This window comes from Chenopodium quinoa, unplaced genomic scaffold, assembly GCF_001683475.1.
Source record: "Chenopodium quinoa cultivar QQ74 unplaced genomic scaffold, ASM168347v1, whole genome shotgun sequence".
Lineage (NCBI taxonomy): Eukaryota > Viridiplantae > Streptophyta > Magnoliopsida > Caryophyllales > Amaranthaceae > Chenopodium > Chenopodium quinoa.
Window position 1 is genome coordinate 223506 of NW_018743613.1, and position 15027 is coordinate 238532.

The 15027-nt window shown below is 34.7% G+C and overlaps 1 protein-coding gene across 1 annotated transcript in view; it reads left to right on the forward strand.

Annotated features, from left to right (window-relative positions):
- The window catches only part of LOC110682899 (calpain-type cysteine protease DEK1-like), a 37179-nt gene that overhangs the window by 4416 nt on the left and 17736 nt on the right, over nucleotides 1–15027 (forward strand). The window contains exons 7-18 of the mRNA XM_021859248.1: nucleotides 33–1062; nucleotides 1173–1283; nucleotides 6786–6844; nucleotides 10078–10240; nucleotides 11743–12016; nucleotides 12125–12275; nucleotides 12363–12474; nucleotides 12668–12833; nucleotides 12941–13011; nucleotides 13337–13428; nucleotides 13525–13687; nucleotides 13790–13861. Of these exons, the coding sequence (XP_021714940.1) occupies nucleotides 33–1062; nucleotides 1173–1283; nucleotides 6786–6844; nucleotides 10078–10240; nucleotides 11743–12016; nucleotides 12125–12275; nucleotides 12363–12474; nucleotides 12668–12833; nucleotides 12941–13011; nucleotides 13337–13428; nucleotides 13525–13687; nucleotides 13790–13861 (2464 nt within the window). The remainder of the gene's footprint in view (nucleotides 1–32; nucleotides 1063–1172; nucleotides 1284–6785; nucleotides 6845–10077; nucleotides 10241–11742; nucleotides 12017–12124; nucleotides 12276–12362; nucleotides 12475–12667; nucleotides 12834–12940; nucleotides 13012–13336; nucleotides 13429–13524; nucleotides 13688–13789; nucleotides 13862–15027) is intronic.

A 15027-nucleotide genomic window follows, 5' to 3' on the forward strand; every position in this document is an offset into this window, starting at 1 on the left:
CTTCTATCACAAATCTGTATTTTTGTTTTCAGGTATTTGGGACATTGTATAAGTTATTTGGTTATGGCATCTGTGCTATTAGGAGCCGCTGTCTGTCGTCATCTATTGGTTACAAATCCGTCAGCTGAAAGAAGAGATGCCTTACAGAGCACAGTTATTCGTCTCAGGGAAGGATTTCGACGAAAAGAGCATAATACTTCATCAAGCTCTTCTGAAGGATGTGGTTCAAGTATGAAGCGCAGTAGCAGTACTGAAGCTGGCAATCTTGGACATGGGGTTGAAGCTATAAACAGAAATGGCGGAGGCGGACATTGCAATGGTGAAGCCATTGGTTGGAACAATACTACTTTACTCCGAACCACAAGCTCTCATGAGGGCATAAACAGTGAAAGGAGTGTGGACAGTGGAAGGCCTAGTTTGGTTTTACGCAGTAGTTCCTGTCGCTCTGTTATTCAAGATCCCGATGTTGGCCCATCCTTTGTTGAAAAGAGCTGTGATCACAACTCCATGGTGGGCTATTCCAGCGGTGGCCTTGAAAGTCAAGGCTATGATTCAAGTACGTCAACCTCAGTGAATTACCTTCCAGATCTTAATTTAGCTCTTGTACATCAGGAAAAACTCAATGATCCAAGGATTGCAGCCATGCTTAAGAAGAGGTCAAAACAGGGTGATCGTGAATTGACTAACTTATTGCAGAATAAAGGTTTGGATCCAAATTTTGCAATGATGTTGAAGGAGAAAGGTTTGGATCCAGAAATCCTGGCATTGTTGCAAAGAAGTAGTTTGGATGCTGATAGAGATCACTGTGATAACACCGACATCACTATCATTGACTCCAATAGTGTTGACAATGCTTTACCCAACCAAATTTCTTTGTCTGAGGAACTGCGGCTTCGGGGTTTAGAAAAATGGTTGCAAATATTAAGATTGCTTTGGCACTATGCAGCTGGTACTCCTGAGAGGGCATTAGCTCTTTTTAGTCTTGTCTTCATACTAGAAACAGTGTGTGTTGCAATTTCTCGTCCTAGAGTGATTAAAGTTGTAAATGCTGTTCATCAACAGGTTAGGCGCAATTTCTCTTTTATTATTGTTCTTGCTCACAAATGTTTTTTGTTTTTTTTTATTTTTTTTAATTTTCCGTTCTGCTAAAATTTAAGGTTTGAATCCTGCAGTTTGAGTTTGGAATCTGCGTGGTTCTTCTGTCCCCTGTGATTTGCTTGATTATGGCTTACCTGCGGTCTTTACAAGCAGAAGATACATCAATGTCATCTAAACCTCGAAAGGTACACCAACTTTCTTCTGTTTTTCAATACTAATCCAAGTACTTTCAAATATATTGTGTGATTGTAGGACTTGAATTTTCTAGATATAAGGTGTCAAGCCTGTGCCAAATTGCCAATTACTTTCAGTCAAGTCTAAGTTTGTCAGTCTTCCACAATAAATTTTCTTAACGAGTTATGGGGCTGTACTTTTTGCTAACCTAAAGTGCCCTTTTGGGATGACCTTCAATTTTTTTTCCCCCATTTGTAAGTTATTACACATCTAGTTGGAACTATTCTCGGTCATTTATTCTCTTCCTCTATTAAATAATCCTTAGAAGCTCGTCTTGTACCTCTTGAGAATCAATCGTTATGTATGATGACTATGATCATATTCTGGACTCTTCTGAATGCGTTATGCTGCTCTGACTTCTCGTAATCGGGAATTCACTTTGGATTGATAGGGTTGTTAAGAATAGGATTGCTGGATCGACTCGATTTTTCATATATGCTATAAATATAACACCATCTTAAGATGGTAATAATCATTCATATTTGAAGTTCAAAGTGCTAAAAAGCCAACCTGAATGCTGTGATGCTCGGCCCACCACTATGGTGTACCGGTGCTGATACGACATGACTGGGTGCTGACACGGAATCCAGGTTGGACTCTTGGGAGAGAAAGGGGATTCATCTGTAAAATAAAAGGTTGGATTCACCAAAACAAGAACCGAAACCTTAGGGTTTTTGGTCGGATTCACCGGCTTCCCACAAACCTGCCGGTATCATTCTTCGGCGAGGGGAAGCTGTTCTCTTGACTTCTTTGACATTTTCCTGTTTCAGATCAACCCAATTGCATGTTCTAGTTCCTCTCTATCCCCCCCCCCTCCCCCCCCCTCTTTTTTTTTAATGTGGGTTTGTGAGGGTGGGTGGGAAAAACCCTGTGATTTACTTCTTTACTTCTCTCTCTACTGTTCCAAAATTCTGAACAATAAATGCTTTTGCTAGTCTTAGTCTTTATTGCTTGTACGGGAATTAGAAAGTTACTCTTTTATTTTTCTCATCCAACTTCACTTATCCCTTACTCCGTATTTATGGGAAGATAGTATATAAACCAGTAAAATAAAATATAAAATCACACTTTATGAGCAACTACTCATTATTATTTTTGTAAGATCCCTTTGTATTGTAAAAATCTTATTATAATTCCTGAATCAGTATACCTCTGGTTCCAACTCCAAGTTTCAGATCCTATTAATACGTGTCCCAACTCCCAAGTCTTTAAATTTTAAAATTTCCAAAGTCTTGACACTCGGACCGGACCTCTACCCTGTTCCGATCATCCTAGGTTTTAATCAAGTTTTTATAAAATATATACTAATAGTAAAATTAATTTGGATTTGGAATTGTAAAATTTGGGATACTTAATTTTTGTTGGTGAATTTGTACAATTTTCAAGTTGTAGGATTGGACAGGATTGGACCGGATTCTTGTCTTTTAGAGTTCCCTAAGAGAAGAAGTTAGAGTAATAAAAATACTAAAATTTTGTGAAGGATTATCTACATCTAAACATCCAATCGAATGGTGATTGTTTGTTCCTTATAGAAAGATCTAAACTGAAACTCCTTTATCTGATGTAAAACTTTGTTATCCGATAGTAATGTTTCTTATATGTCATATTGTAACACCCCAATAATTCTCTCTTTAAACCTGTAAATACCTTTAATAAAATCCAAGAGAATTATTGACGTGCTACTGCCACGTGTTTAAACGTTAAGGCTAATTCAGAATTTAGCAGCTAAAAAACCAACTCAGTGATAAATAAGTTTCAAAACCAATGAACAAAACCAAATTAAGTCTTACAAGTTGGAACCATTAAGGCCCTTATTCAAAACCTAACAAAAGTAGTAAATAAATCAAACCAGAGTTGAAATAAATTCAAACTTATGAAATGAAATTAATTGTGATCAATAACCAACACTACACTCAAAATCCCACCATCTTGATGCAAGTCTAGACTATGTAAACACCTATGGTTAATCTGCTCCCCAATATTACAAGTGTAAAAATTGGATCATTGAAAGGCGAAGGCCATGACCAAGAAAAAGACACACAAAAGCACGCAATCAGCAACGTTGAGTACATACAAGCTACGAAGTATAACAAAGAATTCCTAGCATGCTACTTGTAATCAATCAATACACATAATTTAATTATTGACTCAAACAAATGCCTCAATTGTTAACATTACTAAAACTTCACTAATTAATAATAAATAATTCATTTCATTCATTGGATTAAGCAATGGACAAGGTTGTCTCCCCATGCTCTAATTTGGAACATCAATTAAAAAAAAAACCCCATGCCTCCTTTCGGAAGCATCAACATTCAATGGCAGACGGGCGCGACTCTGTGGCCATAGCTAGTATGAGATCTCATCTAAATCCTTATAGTTTTAAAAAGTATTTGAAAACAAGAGACTCGTAGATCAGACGGCCTCTAGAAAAGTGCACGGCTAATACCCCGTGTACCCAATCCCTATTTGTCATTACTCTAGTGTGCTCAAATCCAGAGTTTTATTGCTCATCCATCTTTCACTTTACGTGATTTACAAGTTTAAACTTGGTGATGACTCAAATGCAAAACAATACATACAATCAAACATCAATCATTCAAGCAATTCAAGTTTTCAATTCAATTCTTGTTATATTAGTGACAAACAATATTTATTATTGAATCCTTTAACTACCTCGGTGTATAAACACCTTAAGTGTATAAGGCACTCAAAGCCTGAACTTCGTCTTATAAGACTTTAATTCTCTCTTTACTCATTTTATTTCAATAAACATGAACGAGTAATAAGATAGTTCATTCCACATATTTACGTACCTTCGTTTCTTAGCTCATCTTGCAAGTTAATGCATAAATAATACTTACAAGATAAATCAATACGCATTTCTCATACGTGAATCAAAACCAATCATCACATTAATCACCAATCGAACTTACTATCATACAATTTCAACCAATCCACAAGTTTCCTAACATGATTCTAAATTTTCCAAGTCTTTAAACATGCTCCTAAAAGGTTTTTCGCATCCTTGTATGTATCTTGATTAAACAAATTGGTAAGCAACTTTACCAACCAAAAATCACCTTCTATGAAGTCCTCTCCTAAACCAAACAATAAAATTCCAATCAATACTCAAACAACCAAATTTACAGAAATACTAACTTATTTTAAGATCTTCAAAATCCTATTCAATTAAACAACATTTTAAAACCTACCATTTAATTAAAATCACTAGCTTATATATAATTCTTTAAGTTTCCTTCATAAAAACCTTAAAATACACCCTTATACATGAAATTACAGCAAGTTTAAAGCTTTATAAAAATGTGAAAATTTACTTTATGCATAAAATCTTAAAATTATAGTAATCTTTAAAACTACTTACATTATAGATTAAGCTAGTAGGCTTTGAACCCTAAAACTCACCAATTCCATGTAATTAGAGGCTTCAAAATAATTAAAAAAATTCTGAAAATTTACTCTTAAAACTAATCTTCAAAATTCAATACTTCATACTTCACAAAATAGCCCCAACAATTATTTGTAGAAACTAGAATCATGAAAAGATGAAATTACTACAAGTAAAACCCAAAATTAAGACTTTAGCTAATCTAAAAATTAATTTATGATCAAGATAATTGAATTTAAACATAATTTACACATACTAGGATTAAGTGACTTCACCAACACGTTTTTAAGCCCTAAAACTATGAAAATCAAGTTTTAAACCCTTATTTTCTTAATTAAACAAATCTGAAAATTCATTCAATAAATTAAACATTATAAAAATCATAAATTTGAAATCTTTAGTATTAAATAAACACTTTTAACTCAAAATAACAACAATTTAAAACCAAAAACTAATAAAGATCAAAGCTTGGAATAAACTAACAAAAGAGAGAAAGAAAGAAGGAAGAAAAGAGGGAAGAAGAGCAAATGGTGGCTGGGTGTGCGATGGTGGTCGGAGGTGGTTTGGGTGGCTCGGTGGTTGCCGGTGGTGGTGGTGCGTCGCCAGCAACATCGGTGTACAGTGTGGCATTTTTTTTTTTCTTCCGAGTGTATGTGAAAATCCTGAGGAAGCAAGGAGATTTTTTTTTTCTTTCTACTGTGCGTGAATCAGTAGAGTAGGAGTAGTATTTAGGGAATTTTGTGGATTTAGTGGGGAGTTAAATGATTGGTTTAAGGGCTTTAATATTGTTAATGGGTTTTCTTAATTCTAGTAGGATTAATATTTTTACTTGGGCTCAAATAAGTGGGTTTAGGACATAAGAATAGTTAGTCCAAATAGATTAGTAAAATGAAATAATTTTTCATTTGAGTATTTCTCATAAAATATACATAAATCATTGCTTAAATTATATAAAAATAACTTATACAAATACATATTAATAAAAATATTCTCATAATTACAATAAAACGTAATTATTAATTTCAAAAATTTGTGGGGGATTACACATATCTACCGCCATATCGATTTTTTTTTTTTCATGCTATGGTGGAAGAGGTATAGAGACGGAGAAAGAAATAGCATGTCATATTGTGAAGTAATTTTCGTACATGAAAGAGGAATCACACTATTATATATGGAAGCCACTCTGTTTCAAGTAGTACATGGCAGGGGGACAAAAAGGAGGTTACGAGAGAAAGAAAAATAAAGAAAAGGGGATTTAGCGTTGCGCTTAAAATGAGTCCTATGTAGTGGACTCAAGGAGGGCAAAAGAGGGATGTAACTCTAAAGGAAGAGAAATTAAGTAGATATTAAAAGAACCGATGAAAATGGAAAATCAATCAATCAATCAATCAAAGCCTTAATCCCATAAATGGGGTCGGCTACATGAACCAAAAATGATTATTCCGTGTGGTCATCCACAAAAATCTTCCTCCTCCATCCCTTATGATCCAATACCTCACCCTCATGCAAATCCATATATTTCATATCCTTCTTAACTCCTTCCAACCAAGTTATTTTCGGTCTCCCTCTCCCTCATTAAACCCTCCATGGTTCCACTCTTCCACTCTTCGTACCGGTGCACCCTCGGGTCTCCGTCTTACATGCCCAAACCAACGCAAACGATTTTCCCTTAGTTTGTCTGCAATGCCTGCCACACCTACTTTCTTGCGGATAACCTCATTTCTGATTCTATCTCTTAGAGTGTAAGGGTGGACGGGTGGGACCATGGAGGGGTTAAACGAGGGAGAGGGAGACCGAAAATGACTTGGTTGGAAAATGGCTAGAAAAAAATAAAAAAAAGAATGGAGGGACTAGTGTACAAATTGCACCATGTATATAATTATTTCACAAGAACCTCTTTTAATTTGGCTGATAGTGGAGATTATGTTTTATGATATATTTTATGATTTGCTTTATGGTATATCTTATTATGTGTTTTCTTGTCTTTTGGTTATTGTTATAACCGGACAAATCTCTTGCTGCTCTCTCCCTGGAATTTCAGTATGGTTTCTTTGCATGGTTGCTGAGCACTTGTGTTGGATTGCTACTTTCCATTTTGAGGTATTTCACTTCCTTGTTGAAGATATTTTGAAGTTACTGCTTTATTGATTTCTACTCACCCGTTTCTTTATAATGGTTTGATTATAGCATTCACGACAATCAAGGAGAATTAATTGGAAAGTAAGAGAAAGCTATGGATTGTAATTTTGTAAGAAAAGAATAATAATAATAATAATAATAATAATAATAATAATAATAATAATAATAATAATAATAATAATAATTTGAGTTAAGTGGTTTAGAAAGATAATTAAAAAATAAGTTGAGTGAAATTTTGTCAAGTGGAATGTAGGAAAAAATGAATAAAAATTAAGGTTCAGTGCCTCAGTGGAGTATTGTAAGTAAATTGGAGTGTGAGAATGGATGTAATAAGGCGGGCCATATACCTATACTGGAATAAAGGTGGGCCATGTACCTGATTGTAATTATTAAGGATCCGGAAGGAGTATATGATTTGGCATTACTTTTTTAATCTTGTTTTGTTGGAAGAATTTTTACATATTGTTAAGTACTCCTTTCGTCCTCAAATTTTTATAATCGTAGGCTTAACCATGTACATTACGAGTAGATTGTAGTAGAATGTAGCATTGATGCAATATGGGGTTAAAAATGAGGACGAGTGCAGGGACAGAAACCGGCGAAATTAAATTTTTTAAAATGCGGGTACAACGGAAAAAAAAACCAAATCTATACTTAATTCACTACTACAAGAAAGACAACTTATTTAAATGTGTAAAATAATACATAAATAGATATGCATTAGGAAATTTTGCGAAAAACTACCTTTTTAATTTTGGATTTTGCGAGAAAGTACCTTATTAAAAAAAAGTTGTAAAAATCTACCTTATAAAACACATTTTGGTTTAAAATGGTACCACTGCTCGGAATAAGGCAGCAGGTTTACCAATTTCGCGGCGTTAACTACATTTGTTTATTTTCCTTTTCCCTACGTTTTTTCCTTTTATATCATACATCTCTTTCCCTTATAAACACATTTTGTTGATTAGGGGTTGAAATAGAGAGCAAAATTAATTAAGAAAAGGGGGGGCGGAAAAAAATACGTTTGATTGGGGGAAATAGTTATCACGTGAGTGTTACGTGATGGTCAACACCGGAAAAATTGGTTAACTCACTTGATTCCGACTAATTGTATAATTTCTCAACAAAATGTATTTATGGTAAATTTTTACAACTTTTTTTACATGGTAGTTTCTCGCAAGATTTCAAATTTATAAGAAGGTAGTTTCTTGCAAAATTTTCTATGTATTACTTCTTTTGTTTTTTTTTAATCGCACCAATTTATTTTTTGGGTAGTTGCATATTAATTGCACCATTTTCTTATTTGGTATGCTTTATTCGCCTTTTGCTTGTGTTCACACACAAAGTATCCTAACTATCCTTGTTCACATGTGATAACAACCGTTGTTACCCCACATTCTCTCATTAATTTGTTTGTATCACATGAGCAAATTTGATATTCCCCACCTTTCACTCTTTTTTCTTAAATCTTGTGCCCATACCAAATGGTGCGATATAAAAAAAAGGGGGAAGTATGTTTTTATTTTTGTTTATTAATGTTATTACAAATTTTTAAAAAAGTTATAAGTTATAAGATTATGACAGGCATGATGGCTGTTGTAAAGTCAGTAAAATACGTTTCCTATATCAGTCATATGTGGCAGGTAACTATGTACAAATTAGATTTTTCTCTTCCAAATTCTCACAATGATTTCAAATCGACACACCACTATGCTAGCAAACAGTACTTGTAGAAAAAGAAAATTACTTGTTTTCAATCTAGATGATTGCTCAAATATATGGGTTTGCTGATAACACAAGGCCTTGTCTGTCTTAACTATTGGCTCCTTTCTCGATTGGGCTAAAATGTCAAGTATATGAAGGCAGACAGACATACCGTCCCCCACTCCCCAATAATCATGCGTGCCGTACCCACTAAAGTTAGCCGTACCCATTTTTTTTGAGACGTACTCAGGACTTATTTTGGACACATCTGACCTATACCCATACCCTGTCGTCCCTGGTACAGGAAACGCAGGTTGACTGGCATACTGATGCTTCATAGCATAGTACTCTAGTACTCTCTGCATTCATTTTCTCTCTACCCACTTTCCAATTTTCTATATTAGGGCTATACCCTTTACTGTCTTCCCTTTTTTACTCCACAAGAATTATACCTTTCCACACACTCTTGCGTTCTTCAATTTTTCGTTACACTCACAACGTTTATACGTTCAACATTCTCTCCCTTTATCTTTACACTCCACTCACATTTTCAATTTTTTTTCTTAAAATGCATGTCTACAGTAATTGAGTTGACCATTAAATTATTGAGGGACATGTTTGGTAGATAGTGACAAATAAGAATATTAACATGATTGAGGGAGGAAGAGTTGGTGGATGGTTATAGATCACATAAAATAAGAAGAAAGAGGATGAGAGTGACTAGTGAGGCATTTAGAGGCAGTGCCCACATCCTTGGGTTGAATGAGTTGGGAGATATGATTTTTCTTATAAGGTAATAGTGCAATAAACTAAGGACTGTCCAAAATAGTATACATGACAATTTTTTGAGGATGAGGGAGTAGATAGTATAAGTATGCTCAGGGTCAAGATTTTTTGATGGGTGGAAGTGAGGAACATTGTCTTACTCCATAGGCCATAGCACATTATCTAAATGTGGTATGTTCAAGTGTATTATATGGGAATTCATATCCTGGGACTCTGTGGTGTTACTGAAGTGTGCAGGTTTGCAGAGTTTGGTGGGGGTGGTTGTGGAAGGAGTGGTAGGGCTTTAGATCATGTATGTAGAGATATAACTACTGTTGCAAAAGAACAGATACACACGCATACATATGCATGTGTGCACACACAAACCATTTGTTTAAAATAGTCTATATGTATCATGTCAGTTGCACCTGGGCATTATGAAGGCTTTGACCTTACTGCACACATGATATGATCCAGCAACAGATGCAACTCATCTTTATTGCTGGCAGAAGTGTTTCCATGATCATTAGCGTGATCACAACCTCTTCAGGGTATTAATGTTCTGTGTTTATTTTTAAACAAGTACTATATATATGTATCTGTGTATGCATATACTGACTTGTTTTTAGTTTATTTGATTGATTTATATGGCCTGAATATATCATTAGCGAACAAAGGCATTAAAGATTTATGATTTTTTACTTTGTTCTTGTTTGTTGCTGCAGCAAATCATCAGTTCTTCTTGGATTGTCCTTGACTGTACCCCTCATGGTGGCATGCCTTTCAATTGCTGTTCCGTTATGGATTCGTAATGGATACAATTTTTGGATCCGTCCTGACAGTTCATCTAATCGAACTGAAAATCATCAAGCCCTTGGACGGACAGAGGTTTTTATATTCTTAGCAAGCTATACTTGATGTTTTGAGTGTTTAAGTCCTATGCTATGTCATTTTCTGTTATGTGTATTAAATAAAACACAAGGTTTGTGCATTTTGGTAATTAGTAGCTGTGGAAATGGAAGTTTGCTGATCTTGACATTTACACGATTGATTTCATAATTCAAAGTCTAATTCATTCTTATTTAACTTTTATTTTTTATTTTTTATTTATTTATTTATTTTTTTCAATTTATCTGCCGGAAAGTAATTATTTGACATTGCCTAACTTAAAGTTTCCTTTTTTTTGCTGGTATTTTTTTCTTTTGATTTCTTTTTACTCTTATTATTGTAAATTGAAGAACTGTAAATTTTTATTTTTGAAGTTGACCCTTCGTGTACAAAAATACTCCAACTCTAATATGCCTGACGAATTTCCTTTAACTTGACATTTACACGATTGATTTCATAATTCAAAGTCTAATTCATTCTTATTTGACTTTTTTTTTTTTTTTTTTCAATCTATCTGCCGGAAAGTAATTATTTGACCTTGCCTAACTTAAAGTTTCCTTTTTTGTTGGTATTATTTTCTTTTAATTTCTTTTAACTTACATTATTGTAAATTGAAGAACTGTAAATTTTTATTTTTGAAGTTAACCCTTCGTGTATCAAAATACTCCAACCCTAATATGCCTGACGAATTTCCTTTAAGTTAGGGATTGTTGTGTGTGTTCGTGCTTTGGTTGTTATAAATGACATTTCATGCTCTCAGTGCAAGACGAATACCATAATAAATGGTTTTACTTTGTCTTGTCTGTGATCGCTGTAAAGATTGCTGTGCAGTGGTCCTTAATGAAGAGGCATCACGTGGTTTTAGTTCATGCTTTACAACCATGTGCATGATTTGACCAATTGAAAAAGATCCACGTTATCTTCACAGTTAAAGAGTTATGGAAAATCTTCTTTAAAATCTAGCTTAATATCTAACTTTTGAGAATCTTACCTTGTTATGCTGCATGAATATAAAAGTTTCCAACATTTATAGCAACTAAAGTGATGATTCAATTTTATCAATACACTGAATGGTTCTGATTAATGACAAGTTTAGTAAGTTAATGGTCTATAGCGGATGTTGTGGTGACGTGCCGATGCGGCTTACATTTATATCAGATGTTATGGATTGGAATTTCCCGGGGGGGACGGGGGGCGCTAAATCCAAATCTGTAGCAGAATGGGCTTTACGCAACAAAAAACACTGATTTCCTATTTAAACCATATGTTATGGATTAGATTTTCGGGGATGGCTAATTCAAAATCCATCAGAATGGCCTTTATATCCACTAGATTATATTCCATGCTTATTTAGTAAAAGTCGTAGGTGGATTTTATGCTTCTTCCAGCTGCAACACCCCCCCCCCCTTACCTCTTCCTCTTGGGAACAGACTTGTTAAATTAAATTATACTTTGTTTTGGTTTAGATTTGGATTCGTAGTAATCAGGTGTTGCTTTTCCAGGGCATTGCTTTTCTCGTCTGTGTAACGATTTTTGTTGGATCGGTGATATCACTCGGTATTATTGTTTCTTTTAAGCCATTAGATGAGTTGTCTTACAAAGGATGGAATGGTAATGGAAAAAGCTTTGTATCTCCTTATGCATCCCCTGTTTACCTTGGTTGGGCAATGGCTTCGGCAATTACTCTACTGGTCACGGGTGTGCTGCCAGTGATATCTTGGTTTGCAACTTATCGGTTCTCTATCTTCTCCGCAGTATGTTTGGTTTTATTTTCTGGTAAGTATGACCATGCTAATTTTATTTGCTGCAACTCTATGAGTTATCATTTGATTTTAGGTCTAGCATTCTATGCTGTTCATCTTTAATTTTCCCGTCCTGGTGCAGTTGTCCTTGTGGTATTTTGTGGTGTGTCATATGCGGAGATAATAAATTCAAGGGCTGATCACATTCCGACAAATGGCGATTTTCTAGCTGCTTTGCTTCCCTTGTTGTGCATTCCAGCAATTTTATCGTTGTGTACTGGCCTGCACAAATGGTGAGCAGGAACTTAAACTTGTTGGTCTACTCTTTGACCTGTAATGTAAGGGGATACTGTATTTGATTTTCGTTGACATACTTGCAGGAAGGATGACGAATGGAGACTCTCTCGCAGTGTCTATATCTTTATAGCTATTGGTCTTCTTTTGTTGCTCTGTGCTATATCAGCTGTCATAATTATTGTCAAGCCTTGGACGGTAAGTTGGATCCTTTTTATTGCTTTGCTACTACCTCAGGGAATTTCAAATTGAAAACTAAGATAAAGGAAACAATTGATGCGCAAGGGGGGGGGGGGAAGAGCAGAAGGGTTGGAGGCCTTTTAGATAGGTCTCGAACTTTCGATACTCTGAAATAATATAGTTACATCAGTTTTGTATTGTTTTTGCACAGGTAGGGGTGTCATTTCTTTTGGTTCTTCTATTAATCGTGCTGGCTATCGGTGCCATCCACCTTTGGGCTTCAAATAATTTCTATTTGACCCGGGGACAAATGTTCTTCGTATGTTTTCTTGCATTTCTTTTAGCTGTGGCAGCATTTTTGGTTGGACGGTTAGAAGGTGAGAAAATTATAGTTTTCTTTTTTACTTTGTAACTGTTTGCATGATATAATTTGCTGTGATAATACTCAATATTTTAATAATTTGTTTCCCCTCTTCGTTTCCAGCCAAACCCTTTGTAGGAGCATCTGTTGGGTATTTTTCATTCTTGTTCCTCCTTGCGGGTAGAGCACTGACTGTAAGTCTGCTTTTGTTTTAGATTCTAAGTCTTTAAACTTCTTCACTTCCCGTTGTCTATTCTTCTTCCTTCCTATAGTGTGCCTTTGTTGTTTTCTTGCATTTCCCCTCCCCTCTCCTCTTGCGTGGCTGCGTTTTTTTTTTTTTTTAATCACCTGCATGAAATTTATTTCTTTGGGATATCATGTTATTTTTAAAATTATATACGAAGTATATATATTTATTATATATATACACACCCACACTTATTATTATTATTATTATTATTATTATTATTATTATTATTATTATTATTATTATTATTATTATTATTATTTTTCCTGTAGGTTCTTCTTTCACCTCCCATTGTTGTCTATTCTCCAAGGGTGCTTCCTGTATATGTATATGATGCTCATTCAGATTGTGGAAAAAATGTCAGGTTTGTCTTATATCCCTTAGCATATTTCTACTAATTATATTTTCTCTTTTTGATAATTGGTGTAATCTGCTGAGTATGATGTTGTTTCTTTGATAGTGGTGCTTTTCTGATGCTTTACGGCATTGCTTTAGCGACGGAAGGGTGGGGTGTTGTTGCCAGTCTTAATATTTATCCGCCATTTGCTGGTGCTGCTGTCTCAGCAGTTACTCTTGTTGTTTCGTTCGGATTTGCCGTCTCACGCCCCTGTTTGACTCTTGAGGTGTGGCATGAATGATGACAGTGTAATTCTTATATTTTGGTATTGTGTCTGATTGTTTAATGTGCTTACTTATTGGCATGTATATGCATATTTTATGAGCAGATGATGGAGGATGCTGTTCATTTTCTTAGCAAGGAAACTATTGTTCAGGCAATTGCACGATCTGCAACAAAGGTGTGTATGGAAATAATTGGATTGACAGATAGGAACCTTACACTGAGTTTGTTTCAAGATTTGTTATGGGCCTTGGGGTTAATTGTTTCACTCGTAAAAATTATGAATCCGATAGAAATTGTACAACAAGAGCAAATTTTGTATTTTACCACCGACAAATAATTCACTTATTGATATTACTATCCAAAAAAAGTTTTATTTTAAATTACCACCCAAAAAAAGACAAATAATTTAGATTTCACCACCAAATCCGTTAAATCTAATGTTTTAAAACATTTTCTTCGATTTTCGTGAAAAAAAAAACATGTTCTTTAAAGATTTTAGCGGTCATTTTTGCCCTTTAGTCCGATTTGGGCTTAGAATTTGCAGAAAATTATCTTAAATTCCTCATATTGCATGTGTCACGCAAACCGAGGTATTTTTAGTACACAAAATAAGGCATTTCCTAGAACTTTTTTTTTAGATTTTAATCTCTAATCGAACCCTAAGGGTAAAAATGACCCCCTAAACCTCTAATGAGCATTTTTTGGCACGAAAAACGAAGTAATTTCATTAAAATGTTAGATGTAATTGTTTTTGTAACGGAAAGTGTTAATTGGTGGTGAAATCTAAATTTTGTCTTTTTTTTGGGTTGTAATATAAATAAGTGGGTTATTTGTGGGTGGTAAATTACAAAACTATATATATATATATATATATATATATATATATATATATATATATATATATATGCTACATAGGTTTGAGATACATGACAAAAAATGAACAAAATAATTTAAAATAATTTTTTTGGAATATTTTCAATCAATCAAAGCCTTAATCCCGTAAGTGGGGTCGGCTACCATGAACCAAATTTGATTATTCCGTGTAGTCATCGACATAAATCTTCCTCCTCCACCCCTTACGATCCAATGCTTCATCCTCATGCAAATCCATACACTTCATATCCTTCCTAACTTCTTCCAACCAAGTCATTTTCGGTCTCCCTCTCCCTCGTTTAACCCCTCCATGGTCCCACTCTTCCACTCTTCGCACCGGTGCACCTTTGAGTCTCCGTCTTACTTGCCCAAACCAACGCAGACGATTTTTCCTTAGTTTATTTGCAATGTCTGCCGCACCTACTTTCTTGCGAATAACCTCATTCTTGGTTCTATCTTTCCCACACA